We start from the raw sequence: 15,302 nt of genomic DNA, 5'->3' as shown, positions 1-15,302 counted from the left end.
CACACACATCAACTCATCGAGCCTGCACAGTGCAAATGTATTTCAAGTGCACAACTACTCCTCATCATTATTATCTTGTAAAATAGTCATTATAGTGTAATCCCTGTGCTTTTTACATCCCTGTCAGTATTGTAAACTTTATTTCCCCATTGAAAGGCCAATAGTTAGTAGACTGGACTGTGCTGTTTTGCTGTGATGTTTCTAACAAAAAAAACACAGAAACCTGAAAAAAAAAAGTATTTTATTGCATATATTGCATAATATTTGCATATTATACTATATATTAGAAGAGTTCTTCTGTAGTGTGTATTTATATTTGGGAAGTAGTATTTGCACCTCTTTTGAGTGACTGAATGTCTACGATTTCACCCCCTGACATTGATTAATTCCATCATTTTCCTTTGTTTTAATTGGATTGGGGGTCAATTCTTTTTGTCCTACAGCATACATCATGCTTGAGGGCCTTGTGTGTGTGTGTGCGTGTGTGCGTGTGTGTGCGCACAACTGTGCATACTCAAACCGCTTTATTGCACATTTATCTTCTAAATTAGCAAGACTGTAACTTCAGTAGATTTTTCATTTTATGACTTAAGCACTGCAAAAGGGCATTTTCTTTTTGCAGTCTGCTTTTCTTGAGATATCGCCAGTCTTTGTTCTGCTTCACTCTGTTTGTCGATTATTCCCAACCCAGACAGAAACACTCCAGTGCCCACAAACAATTTAAAATATGTTGTGTTTTTTTCCCCACTTTCTTTTTTTCTTCATCATCTAGACGCATTTCTCTGGCCACACCCAAGCAGCTCTTCAAGGCATCCAGCATGACTCAGCGCTGGCAACGCCGCGAGATTTCCAACTTTGAGTACCTGATGTTTCTCAACACTATCTCGGGTGAGAACCCCACTAAGCACCTGTGTCATTGTCTTACAGAGTGAGGGAGATACATGTCAGTAAGGGGAATGAACGCAAACATTTATGCTATAATTATTGATATAAATGTTCCCTGATTCTTTCTTTGTACTCTAATTTCTACTTTATTTTCTGTGCAGGTCGCACTTTCAATGACCTAAACCAGTACCCAGTCTTCCCATGGGTCATCACCAACTATGATTCAGAGGAACTTGACCTCACTCTGCCCAGCAACTTCAGGGATCTGTCCAAGGTAAGATACTGGGTGAACAAACGGTACTCCTCTACTTTAAATAAGTTAGAATGAGGGAGGGGGCAGTTGGTACAGGGAAGGTTGTGTATTTCCTAACATAGTCATATGCAAAAGTTAGCACTCTTTTATTATTTTTCTTTTTTTGAATGTGTGTAAAATAAAAATAAAAATCAACAGACTGTAGTGATTTTGTAGTATTATGCAAATGCAACATAACCTTTTCTACCATACCATTTTGTTATGTAATAAAAAACTAGGCAAAAAATGTCAACTCATGTGGGCAATACTGAGTGAAGATTTAAGAGGGTAAGTTGCAACCAGGTGCTGCTGTTTATTCGCTCTCGATGAATTAGTCATCGGTAGGCGTGCAGACCTCTTTAAAAACATGTTTTGCTCAGTTTGCTGGTCTGTAGCATTTAGGTGTGTGTTTACATAATACCAAGAAGGAAGGACATAAGCAAAGGTCTAAGTGAAGCAATTATTGCCCTCATCTTTAATTTGAGAGCCAGTGTCTAACTGGACATCTGAGTGTGTCTCTATAAGTTGTTTATTTCGATTGGTTGAGACATTCCTAACCAGCTACAGTTGACTCAGATTTAAGACCATTATGTTTTCAGTGTATAACTCCCAAATAGGTTTCTGTCATAACTGAATTCTTTGAAGCTTGACCTTCCATAATGCACTGGCAAGTGAAGTAGCGCCTCCCTGGAAGCTCCAGACATTAAGTTATTCTGTTTAAAACAATGAAAGCCGCTCCAAGATGCTCTCTGGAACAAAATATGTGCACTCACATTGCAGGGACTGCTTAAAAGATTTTCTTACATATTATAAGTAGACATGGGATTATTTACTTGCATTAACTCCCTCATATATACACATGACTGACATAGACAAAAAGCCAGAAGACATTCTCCTCAGTTTAGCTGTTCCCCCCCCAATGAATTGAAATAGTCCAGTGGTGGGAGGACAAAGGATTAGTTTTGCGGTGAGAAGACGGAGCATGTGTCATTATGGTAGATCCTAAATGACTGAATAAACCAGCCATAAAATAAAAAAAAGCATGTTTAAATGCACCAGAAGATATGTTGGAACGCACGCATTTTACGAGGTCCCCACCTCATCTCCGTTGGCACATATATTTAATTCTGTTATACAGTGAAATTAAATTGACTCTGAGACATGAGGATACTTTGCAGTTGGCGAGCAGTCGAAAATTACCAATACCCAAGTAAAATATTGTTAAATTGAATTAAGGTTTGAGAATATTTTTCACTGTTATGTAAAATAATGTTCTTCTGCATATACGGTTCAGCACTAGTTCCCTGTATAGAGGTCATGGGTGTGAAAGACAAGTGAAACATTCTCATCATGCTTCTTTTTTATTTCATAAAGATTTACACTTTGTCCCTCAAGTCTTGCTCTCTTTGACAGTCTGCTCATCTGTGTGTCTGCCATGTATTTATCCCACTTCAGAAGGCACGATTATTTCTCTGTTTACGTGCTAAAATATGAGTTACTTGCCACCACATCACACGCAGACATCGACACGCATATGGGACCATCTTTTGGTTTCGTAGCTCATTTCTCCTTCGCCCTGCGATGGTGTTTGGACAGCTCAGCCTCTGCTCACTGAAGCCCTGCAGCCCCAGAGATTCAGTGACTGAAGGGGGGGAGTAGGGGGAAAGGATGAGAATCAGAAAGACAATCAGAAAACAAAACAAAGACAAGGACAGAGTGTAAAAGAAGAACATCATCATTTGCTGTCCTTTCTTCCTACTTTAGGAGTAGAACAAAAGGGGAGGGTGCGGGGCCAATCTTTATTACATCTGTTTTATTCATGTTGTTGACGTGTGTGTGTGATATCGGTGTATGACTACTGGACCGTGTCAGACTGCAGTGTCTGGAAAAGGGCAAGCAGCGCCATGCAGCAGCTCCCCTCCCAAATCAACCCCCACCAAGCAATTCTCCACCTACAATCATTCTTGCACAATGTTTTTCTTTGCAAGATATTGCTTTCTGACCTTCAGTTACTTCTTTTTTGAACGACCCTGCTTGTTTTCTGTGATGCTTTGTTTGGTCTTAGTCTTAGTGTCTCCCTCTCCGCGTTCTGACGACAATCCCCCCCCACTGTCCTGCTGCATGTCACATTGGTAGCTGTCTCTTGTAGAAACAGGTCATCTGCGAAGCCTCCAGTGACATTGAGAAGCCAAATTGCCATGAATGCATGTCTGTGTCACACACTGTCATCATTGGCAGCACTACAGAGGCCACACAGAATTTATGTCCCCTGCTACCAGAGCCATTCTGACCCCCGGGACTTTCTTATCATAAACTCTAACCTCAACCTGACATCAAACGCCGACCCCCGAGATAACGTTGTAGTCACGATAAGCACTCACGACCAAGTGATGTTACTCTTCTGTGTGTGTGTGCGCTTTTTTTCTCCCCCTTTTAATATCTCCACCCCTTTAAGCACCCATATTCTGCAAACTGTCACATGTTTTCCCTTAAAATATTCATCGCTTATATAAATAGCTCTACGAATACCTTGATCTACATATACTGTAGTCCACATAGCTACTGACATAGTCAGTCCAGAGCTAAGGTGCCCGAGAAGCTAAGAAATAGTCCCATTTTAAAAGTCAAGGCATTTTTCTTATTGTTGCATCGCTTTTAATGAAGCTCAACAAACAATTAAAAGAATTGTTTCTTTTATGTAGTCTACATTTACACAACAGCAGCACTAGTGAGTATTTATTGAGCGTTCTCTGCACCTTTTGTGCTATAACCTGCTACTTACAGCCGGATCGGCTAATGGCATATTGATCTTACCGTACGTGCCCCATATGTTTGTCCCCCAGGCCCTCTGCAGTATTTTCAGTGTTTAAATAGGACATTATACATAAACACTCAGCTCAGAAACACTCAAGTGATTTATGACTCCAAATCAAAGTGATACTCCCATTTTCGGTGATCCGTTGGACTTCATCAGATGTGGCATTTTATTGTTTAGCAAAGAGTAATGTTCCAATAATAGTTCTTAGGAAGCTGATGATTGTTGCTTAAGGGAGGTGGTTTCTTTTGTTATCAATGTGTTTCTTGTTTTTGTCTTTTTTAAACTTTGAGTGGGAGTTTAATTTGCTGACGTGTAAAACCAACTTACAATCTGGGACATTGATGTAGGTCAATAAACAGGCAGAATAAAGAAAAATCTATGTAATGTACATAGTATTCCTGATTTTCTTCTTTTTCTTTTAGTTTGCTCTCTAATTTATTATTTTCAGTTGCCCCCCCCCCCCCCCCCCCCACACTCATCAGATCACCATCTCCCATCCTGATTAAGAACTGATTAAAACTAATCCAGCTATAGTTTTCTGATGTTTACCTTTCCAAAGCACCGCTGCAATTTACTTCCGTGGCTTACCCTTTAGTCTAATTAAAACTACGAGATTGCTTCATTCGTCTGTGAGCTCATCAGAGCGCCATCGCATGCCGCAACATATTAGGCCAATCTGTAGTGGTGCGGCGGCAGGCGCTCCATCAGAACACGCCTCTGATGTACAGCGCCGTCACCGCTGCTCTGTTGTAGCTACTGTAAGCTGAGAGCGCTAGCCCCGCTGTAATTTACAGCAGTAAACAATGTCGGGATCGAGCAAACCAACAGCCCCCTCACACACTCACACGCGGTTCCCCCTCTCTCTCTCCCTCTCTCTGTCACTGTGGCACTTTCAGTCTTTTTTTTATTTTGTTTTATATGCCTCCTCTCCCTTTTCTTTTTTTAATGAGCCAACCGTTATTAGGGCTATAAATCAGACCAATGGGTGTGATGTATAATTCACTGTGTGTACTCACCCACCCCAGTGGCCCTGAGGAAGTCCACACTGTATCACTGTCAGCCAAGAGCTGCACAGTGTGTCGGTACAATACATTTCACTTTGTAAATGTGCACACTCTGAGTAGCACTGATTTACAAAAATAACCCAAAATGTGCTCACATCCAGACAAAACAAAAAAGAAGCTACAATCACCAGCCTTTGGTGTGAAAATCTCTCCCACTACACAATTACATGTTCACAAACATGCCCCATTACACCGACACAAAGCAGTAACAATAACACAGATCGATATCAAAGACTTGCCCTGGATCAGTCTTACTGTGACGGGCACCCCATCATATGAAAGAGATCCAATTGATCCACACCCTGCAAGGCTCTCGTACTCAAAAGGCCGCCATTCCATTACTATTGATCTGCTGGTTTGTGTGTGTCTGTGTGTGTGTGCGCGTTTGTGTGTGTGTGTGTGTGTGTGTGTGTGCGCATGCATTAGGAAGAAGAGCATGTGAGTGGCGGGGGAGTGAGGGAATAAGGTGCATTCAGCAGAGGACTAATAAAAATTGAACAGGCCTGAAAGTGATTTCTATAAATGAGTATTTAAATAATAGCCGGGCAGCAAAGGGTTATTGGTTTTTGCAGAGCAATGGAAAATTAATGCAACTTAACCATTTTTCTACACTACAAATAGTCCCGGCGAGCAGCGTATTAGTTATAGATTAATAAAAGAAGAAATTAAAGGCACCCACAGCTTTTTCTATTGACATTCCTCGTAGGCACTCTTTCATTGTAGGACATTAGTTTTCTCTGACAGACTACAGCTGCAGGGCTCCATTTCACAGCCTCTAAAAAGCACTCTGAGGGAAAGGATTGATCTCTGTCTGAAGGAAAACATCATCTAATATTCATTTGAAATTGTACAATGGTTGCCTGCTTCATTTGCCTCGCAACTGTTGTGCTACAAGGAGCGGCCCCTTAAATATATTCACAGTAAAATTCAGCACTGGCCTGTCTGCTTTCTCTTTGCTTTCTCACTTATGTTTTTCTTTATCTCTGCTTTTATGTCAAGAAATAGTCATATGAGGTCATTAGATTTTGTTTTCCATCTTGTAGCGTATTTGAAAATACCTTTTTATTTTTTGTTTTTCTGCATAGCCAATTGGTGCACTGAACCCCAAGAGGGCAGCATTCTTTTCAGACCGGTTTGAGTCCTGGGAGGACGACCAGGTGCCCAAGTTCCACTATGGCACACACTACTCCACCTCCAGCTTCACCTTGATGTGGCTACTGCGTATGGTAAGTGCAGTATAAATGTGCATGTGAAGAATTTTTTTGAACTGATGGTCATTTGTTTGTTTTGTTGCATTTCCAGGTATTTTATTTTGAGAAAAGATCCCGGAGAATAAGAACAAATGCATCCAAAAGATATTGCGCAACATGTTCAGTATAAGGATATGTGCAAAAATGGTTGAATGTTTTGTCATACTCATACTTGTTCTACAAAGACATCATTTTTCAGGGGTTTTATAATATATTCAAAGTAGTGTGCATATATATTTTTCAATGTTTTCATTTGTACATACTGGAGTTCCACATTAATCTGATTGAACCCATATTTTGGTATTACAAGTTAAAAGCTCTTAAAGTTTCTCGATTATTGTTCGATGTGAACTGTGACTATATGTGACTACCATGCATTGGTAAAATGGCAAAAACTTTGGTCCATTTTAATTTCTTTTTGAAAGGAAAAAAGGCCCTGAAATGTGCTTTGACTGTCTTAAAAACCTTATGCAGTGAACATTTTTGCACTGAAGTGCTCTCTTTCAGTACCTTTGTTAAATGGGTGCCATCAATCTTTCCATACTGCACTCTGGGGAGTGGGAGGTTACTAAGTTTCTCCAACATGCAGTTTTCTGCTGTTATTGTCCCGGTAGCTCACTGTCTCAGCAACTCCCAGTAGAGTTACCTCATTGATCCCCCCACATCATTAGCCAGCTTATTCTAAACCCACTTTACCGGGAACATTCACTTGTAACTCTCACTTAAAGATCAGACCTAACAATGAAGATCAGATTGAAGATTGTGCAGTAAATTGTGTGCTTATGTTTTGGATTTTGTTGAATTTTTACAGTGGATGTTATCCTGTTTTGTTGTTTTTGGCTGAATGAGAGGCTGTGATCTTAATGTGACTTTTAAACAAATGAGGGTTACGTCATTTCAGGCTGAACTCACTTAACTATCTACAGTATTAGTTTATAGCTGGGGCGTAGCATGTTGTGTCCGTGTCATTCAGGGGTTATTGCGTCAGAGAGACGGCCATTGATCAGTCTTAACAAGGTTATACGTGATTAGAAATGCATCAGGAACACAAGTGTATTGACTTGAGCTGCTCTCAGGGATTTACCATTTCACGTGTTTGTTGTTGTTAGAGATAAGGTTTAAAAAAATAAAGAGAAATAAAAGGCTGGCCTCCATGTGTAAGAAAAAGTGCTGTAATAGGGTGTGTTTTTTCTTTCTTTCCTCAACCAGGAATGTCCTGTTGAGATTAAGAACCTCTTTTTCAAGGGAGTCCTGGTCAAGAGGCAGCAAAAAGTTACAGTTTCAAGACAATTAAAATTAAATACAAATGAGATAAAACGGTTACAGGCTAAGGCGGCTGTCTCACGTGCGCTCAGTTTGGATTTAAAGTGATTCAATGAGATAATTCCCATTAGTTTCCAGTCCTTTTGAAACATGTTCCAGGTAGAAGGGGCAGAGAAGACAAAAGCCCTTTTTCACAGCTCAGTGCGGGCGACTGGAACAGTGAGGGAGAGATTATTGTTTGAACGCTTGTTAAAGAGCAAACACAAGTGGCTACAGCAAATCTCTTGGTTTATTTACAGGAACCCTTCACCACGTTCTTCCTCAACTTCCAAGGGGGGAAGTTCGACCATGCTGACCGCACCTTCTCCTCAGTGTCCAGGGCCTGGAGGAACTGCCAAAGAGACACATCTGATGTTAAGGTAACGTCCACACGTGATCATACTAACACATGATTTCAAAATGCTCCCTGAAAAATACTTAAAAGAGATAAAGTACTGGGTGCTGCAGGGGAATAAATCCCCATTCAGCATTCTTACAAAGGAGAAAAGGTTTCCAAAGAGAAATGTTGAGTCACTACCAATCATTGTCCCTATGCAATGAAAGCTTCCCGGTCTTCTGATCAAAGCGTTAGACTAATCCTCATCTGTCTCAGCCATCTTTCTCAGATTCAGCCAGCTATAACATAGACTTGAATCCCTGCCCATCGGGCCCCCGGACTGTGCTGAGCTTTTGGATCTGCCCTGAAACAGCACAGGTCATTCTCATACCGAGGGCCTTGGAACCCCCTGTGCACACTTTAACTGCTCTCCTAAAACATTTACAACTACAGTCAGACATTCGCTGTCAGAGCTGGCTTTTGCTTGCTCTCCTGGCACTGGGTCACTGGATGGGGGAACAGCAGTGGTGTTGGGGGCTTTGACGCTTGATTGCGTTTACCACCCCCCTCACGTTTCTCAGATAAAACATATGGATTGTGTTACTGTGTTGCTGGCCAATGCTTGATTGCGAAAGCCCAACAACAGCCCTCGTTTGCTCTCTCGGTCTAGACCTGTCAATGTGGATCAAACTGTGAGAGCTCAACTTCAGATCAAAACAAAGGGAAAATCTGGACCACATCAGTTTGTTTCCTAGTTCAGTTTGAATTTTTAGCATTTTTTTTGAATGAAAGTCTGTCGACTTTATCCATTTGGATGCACACATTCATGTTCTAAGCAATAGAGGAATTAGGGATGAGATGTATCAATTTGGTATGCTAAGTAAACCATTTAGCTTTAGTGGTGGGGCCATTGATAGCAAACCTCTGTCCCTGCCAGAAGGCAAAAAGCCTCCAGTGTTTTCATATGCCACTGGTAAAGAAGGGGTGATAATAGGTTACAACACCCAGATTCAATGTGTCTCTAGCCTGGGTGACGCTAGCATGACCTCTCATCTCCAATCCCCTGACCTCTTGCCTCAGCCTAAAGGCATCAGAAAGGGAAGCAGTGGAGAAGAGGGGTTAGAGGTAGCAACAGTGGAAGTGTAGCAAGAGAGCCCAGGGGCCAAAGCCCCTTCCAGTGACCCATGACAGGACAGGATTGGGGATCAGAGGGTCTGGCCTCTGACCAGGCTGGAGCAAAGGGGCCACTGCACATAATGGTCCGTGCTCAGTAGGCCTGAGTGGTGGCGAGTGAAGTCCACTAAGAGTGTGTGTGTGTGTGTGTGTGTGTGTGTGTGTGTGTGTGTGTGTGTGTGTGTGTGTGTGTGTGTGTGTGTGTGTGTGTGTGTGTGTGTGTGTGTGTGTGTGTGTGTGTGTGTGTGTTGGCCCTCGCTCAAATTTACAGCAGGCTGCAGTCAGTGAACCTGAGTGAGCAGGAGGCCTCGTTAAGAAGTTGACCTTTTAGTTTTAAGTCAAGTTTTGTGGAGTGAAGAGATTTCAGAAGTGAGGAAGTACTGTGTTGTTTTAAACCTCTGTGTTTTGTTTGCTTGTTTGATTTGATGTTTTCCCCCCATAAATGAGAGGTAGAAACATCTTACAGCTAATGTAACCTGATTCTTGTCGTTCGGTGCATCTGTATTTTTCGAGAGCATGTTACGTACGTCTTACTTCCCTTGAGGTCTGTCAGAGGATGTGAAGTGTGTGTTGTTGGTGGTCTGTCAATAGTCTGAACTTTTTGTTTGTCTTTTGTGGAAGGATTGTTTAGCACTTGTAGTGAAAGAAGCTTTATTCTCATGAATTCCCCAAAACAAACAATGTCAATTGATCCGTTAGCCTACATTGTGATTCCCAAGTGTCTGACTGTTGCTTTAAAACTCCAAGTGGTGTTGATGAACTGCTTTTTATTAAGCTTGTCTTGGGACATATGCCTCCCACAAAAGTGTAAGTGTAAGGTAATCCTTTGTGTTGTGAAGTACATGTGAAAACATTGTGAGAGCAATGTTGGGTTTAATATCAACAATGTATCTTTTTGTTCCCTAAATGTGTTTAATTACATGTGTGAAGCCAAGAACTGTGCCATTTTGTACTCTGATTGTCTTGTATCTTGAGAGACAAGCAAACAACTGCAACGCGACAGCCGAAGCCTGGAAAAAAAGCACTGATTTATCAAAATATTTTGAAGCTTAAGCTCACTGTTAATGTTTATACTCACTGTGGCATATTCTGCCTTATGAGTGACAGATCGCTTAACATATAAGATTACATCTCGTGTCAAAAATGCCGTTCTTATCACTGTCCTGCAGTCTGAAAATGCTTCGTGTTGTTTATGACGGCCAAATATCTTCAGCACAGTTAGAACATTTGACTGTTTTTTTTTTTTTCTTGTCTGTTGTGGAAAAAAGAATAATCAGATGTAGACTTTTTCTTTCGTTCTGTGTCTTGGATGTAAACGAAGAATATGAACAATCCAAAAAGTGAGTCGTTACTCGTAGTTTTACTTTTTATGAAGGGGTAGGGAGCTGTTAAATAGTCAGAGATGCAATTTTGGAAGCAGTGCTGTTTGATCATAACAAAACTTGCAAAACAGCTTGTATCTTTGTTTCTAAAACTCGAATCCTAAGAAAAACTGTCTTCATCACAGCGTGGAAAGATCTGATTTGTTTAAACAATCATTTGGCATAGATTGCTGATGTGGCACTTTATTGGCTTTAACAATTATGTGTATGTTCACATAATTGTCTTAAGCGCTCTGCATGTTTAGACCTCTTTCCTTCTGCAAAATGTCAGAAGAAAGTTTATTTACTTGCATATTATTTATTGTGCTTCTCTCCATTGGTGTGGTTTCTGCTCAGCATTTCTCTCACATGATGCTTTGAAATCCATTTTTAGGGGCCAGCTTTTCTACACAAACCTTCATCTGTAAAAGAATCAAATAAGCTACTAATTTTAGACACCTTTGAAACCATATGTAACACTTAGCTTTCCTCTTTCAGTATTATTATCTAACTTTTAGGCTGTGCAGCTGCTGTTTATTGTTATGCAGTTAAGTTACATGTTCAGATCAGCTTTTTATTTGTTGTGTTGTCGTTAAGCACTCTGCAAGTCCATTCATGTGTTTCTGTGCCTCGTCCACCCAGGAGCTGATTCCAGAGTTCTTCTATCTTCCCGAGATGTTTGTCAACGCCAACAACTACAACCTGGGAGTGATGGAGGAGGGCAACGTGGTCTCCGATGTGGATCTTCCACCGTGGGCCAAGAGCCCGGAGGAGTTTGTCCGAATTAATCGGATGGTAAGATAGATTTAAAAATTGCACAAAAACATTGCGGCAGACATCCAGCCAAAGAAAAAGTAAAGAAAAAGTGTCACACACTCTCATATCATAACGCATCATAGTACAAAATCATCTGATCCTAACTAAGTCTGGTTGTATAGAACCTGAGAATGAGCACTATTATCTGGCATATTGTGCGGTTTTTATTAGGTGCTTTTGTTCCTGCAGCCATTCCAACAGATGAACTTCATCTGCTCTTGAGAAAATTGACAACTGTCTTCCTTTGTTTATAATATCTTTCCTGAATTGTTTGGAAAGGGTCTTTTCACTCTTCTGTGATTGATGGGCAAGAAAATCAGCCTCTCTGAGATCTTTGACGTTTGTCCTCCTCAGGATAGTTAACATGCCTGAATGCTCCAGGCCGGCAGACAGCCACTTCTTTTCTACTTTTTACAGAGGTGATCATTATCGCTGGTGATGAATGAATCTCATGTATTTGATAAGTTGCCTCTGGCTGCTACTTATCCTCCTGTTGAAGCAGTTCGGTTGCACTTGTCATTTCTTCCCACTGCTTTTGGTAAATATAATATAAAAATATTAAATACATTTTATTAAAACTTTTAAATATTAAATACATTGTATATGAAATAGAATATTGTATGTTAATTTTATTAAATTATTATTTTTTAAATCACATAATATAACATGACTTCCCAAGTTATTCCAGATTGTAGTTACCTAATTCAAAAACCTGGTAAGGATTAGGTGATTTAAAAAAAACTTTCTTTTTTGACTAAATGAGGAGGAGCAGGTGTTCATTACACTTAATCCATAAGTATCATGAGTGTTGCTTGGAGATTTAGAATGTGATTTGTGTCTGGTCCTGATCTATGTCATTCAGAAAAAGATGTATCCTGCTCATTTATGTGGACAGACTTTTCTCTCCGGTGTGTCACATAACCCAGCCTGACTGAAGTCTGTGCTCTACAAGCTTATCTGGAAATGCTAATTCAAAGAGACAGTGTTATTTCCTGACTGTCTCAGTTCTTCCTGTTACCTGAGCCTCCCACTCTTCCGACATGCCCCGACTCTCAGATTGCTTTTTCGGCAAAGTGATTCAACGTTGCCTCTCCTAATATCCCTATCCACCTAACCATCTCTGTGTGCTTTGTTCAAAACACATCTGGTGCGTGCTGATGTGCATGATTGCAACTTCTCCTCTGTGCTTAAAAATGATCCTGTAACCCTTTTCTAACCTCCCCTCTATCAGCAAGTACACTCCAACCCAAAGCAGAAATATTTAGAGAGGATATTTACTTCTTGAAGGTCAGAAAGGTCAAAAAGCCTGGGATAGTTGCTCTTTTGTGTTGTGTATTGGTTAAACTGATTACTTATATTTTTACTTCTTCATCTACAAGAACGTGTTGACCCAGGCCTTACCTGTGATTGCATGAAATATGTTTAGTTTATTCAATATAAATTCCTGGGAAAGAAATGTTTTCGGCTTTCCTTTGACTACATTTCTATTTCCTTGACTTTTTTCGGGTAACAGGATTTCCAGCTTCTTCTGAGATCTGTGCCCACAGTAGTAATTGGTGCTGATGAGACTGGGTGTGCTCTGTGACCTGTGTAGTCTTATGGTGGGGTCTGTTAACCAGCCCGCTGATATGACCATGCCTCTATCATTAATCACACACTCTCCTTCCCTCTCTCCAGCTGTCAGCATGGTCTAGACGAATGTGGATGTATCAGGGGAAGCTTGTTGTGGTGAAGGCAAGCTGTTATAGGGATTGAAGACTCGTGTTATTAATGCCAAAGAGAAACGGATATCTGGATACTATCTGGAAAGAAAAGGGAGAGAGTAGTGATACTTTTTGTGCAATAAACCAAAAAATATTTCGTCATTGCTAAATATGACCCGTCTCCCAGTCCCCCCCCTTTTCTTTTTTTTTTGCTTTCATATCACATTACCTGTTTCATATAAGTGTGTTTACATGTTCCTCCTTAATTTACTCTGCTTCCTTCCTATATGTGCTCAGTTGATGTGGAAACAGTTTGGACGTATGCAGGTGTATTGTACTCAAAGTATATACCTGTTACTTCCTGATCCTCGTCTGCTAAAATGCAGGGACTGTTGTGTTTTTTCCCCCCTTTTTTACGTCTACATTATGCAAATTGAGATATCGATCCATCCAATGTGTAGTCGAGCCCATCAGGCAGATGTAGCAGCTCAGAAATGTAATAAACCCAAACGAACAAGGGCTCTCATAGCAGGCCTGCATCAGTTTCACTATCAAAGGCACATGGGCTGAGTCTCAGTGGACCTTACTAATCCATCACCTGATTTTATTTATTGTATTGTTATATTTAGATTATTATCACATTATTTTCTATGAGACTTTGGATGGTATAGATTTATTAAAGGAGACCTATTATGAAAAACACGTTTTCTCTTGCTTTAACATATATAAAGTGGTCTCCCCTCAGCCTGCCAACTCAGAGAAGGAGGAAAGCAACCAAATTCTGCAGTGTCTGTACAGCCGCCCGGATGAGCCATCCAGTGTGATCTGGCTTCTACGAGCCGTTCACATTCTGTGCCCGTCGTTACGTAACGACGGGAGCAATTTACATCGGTTGGCCTCCAATGCGTGAAACAACGCTCGCAACTAACTCTGGCCGGAACAACAGCAACAACTCCGCCGGCCGGAACTTCCACCATTTTCTACGCGTCATTCAGGCAGCCAATCAGCACAGTGCCTCATTATCATAGCCTCCCCGCCCACTCAGAATCCAGCATAGATAATGCGGTTAGAGACTGGGATGCTGTAGACATGGCACAGAGGCTGAATTTCTAATTTATGTAGCAAAAAAAAATCAAAAGCTTGTTTTTAAGACATTCAAAGCCTTTAAAATTGGTATTAGATGCCATAATAGGTCTCCTTTAAGGCAATATTCGTTGTATTTGGTGTTAGATTATCTTGCAGGTTTTTTTTGTTTTTGTTTTTTTGTTGATATTTTGAACATTTTTAACTGACCCAGTCACATGGTAATACAGATAACATGAATACTGGCCCAGGGACAAGGTGTGTAGAAGGATGTGTGGGTGGACAGGTCTCTGGTCATGACAGATAGCTGACATTAGAGGGTGTCAGCTGGCAACTGTGTGTGCTGTTGTGAGAGAGATGAGCACGGTGGAGAGAAGAGAGGAAGAGTGGAGGAGTTAATGGACTGTTTGGCTCTCTTTAGCAATTCTGCTCCTAATGGCCTCCCAGCACAAGGATAGACAGCAGGAGAGAACACGCAGGCACAAGCTAATGCACACATGCTTACAAACACACACATGCCTGCTGCCTCCACTCTGGTTATGAGCCTAAGATGATTAACAGCTAATTAGGGATCAATCTGGAGAGGCCATTAAAAAGCTCTCTCAGTAAAGGATTGCACTGCCGTGCACACTGGCAGCCTGTTTTTGTTGTTGGGGTGCAGTTGCATGGTTGGAAATAAAGACAATCAGGGAGAAGTTTAACATTACATCAAACTGCAATCTTTTTTAATATTGATTTGTTTATGGATATGTAGTTCATCATTAATGTTAAAGAATAAGCGAATTACATGACAACGTGCGTGTTTGCGCAGTTTAAACAACTCTGATTCCTCTACCCCGCAATTTTGATGTGCTGAGGAAAAAGTGAATATACAATGTACTATACTATATACTACTGTAAACTTAAATACTCCCTTTTTCCTCGTCCATCACACACATACACACACCCATGAAGACACAGAGGGGCCTTGAAGCGGCATGCCACAGAGATCAGGCTCTGCTTGTTGTTTTTAGCAGGAGGTCGAAGGAGAGGTTAAGAACTTGATTCCTCCTACATCACATTACAAGATTTTTCAGGGAAGCGTCAGCGCTCTGACATTCCACCATATATGACAACATTTCACCACTCAGGTCAGCAGCTATTGGTGTGAGAGCAGGTGATCATGTGTAAATGTTTCGCTTTCTGCTTCCTCATGAGTATTTACGTCTATTATTATGT

General features: G+C 40.9%; 1 protein-coding gene across 10 annotated transcripts in view; it reads left to right on the top strand.

Annotated features, from left to right (window-relative positions):
• Window positions 1-15,302, top strand: part of lrba (LPS-responsive vesicle trafficking, beach and anchor containing) — a 198,615-nt gene that overhangs the window by 141,048 nt on the left and 42,265 nt on the right. For all 10 annotated transcript variants that reach the window (XM_061718440.1, XM_061718470.1, XM_061718425.1 and 7 more), the window contains 5 exons: window positions 773-888; window positions 1,047-1,159; window positions 6,145-6,285; window positions 7,872-7,991; window positions 11,125-11,277. In XM_061718440.1, the coding sequence (XP_061574424.1) occupies window positions 773-888; window positions 1,047-1,159; window positions 6,145-6,285; window positions 7,872-7,991; window positions 11,125-11,277 (643 nt within the window). The remainder of the gene's footprint in view (window positions 1-772; window positions 889-1,046; window positions 1,160-6,144; window positions 6,286-7,871; window positions 7,992-11,124; window positions 11,278-15,302) is intronic.

The sequence above is a fragment of the Cololabis saira genome, chromosome 1 (assembly GCF_033807715.1).
Source record: "Cololabis saira isolate AMF1-May2022 chromosome 1, fColSai1.1, whole genome shotgun sequence".
NCBI classification, from domain to species: domain Eukaryota; kingdom Metazoa; phylum Chordata; class Actinopteri; order Beloniformes; family Belonidae; genus Cololabis; species Cololabis saira.
The sequence above is the reverse complement of the archived record's forward strand: the minus strand, read 5'-3'. Positions and strand labels throughout refer to the sequence as shown.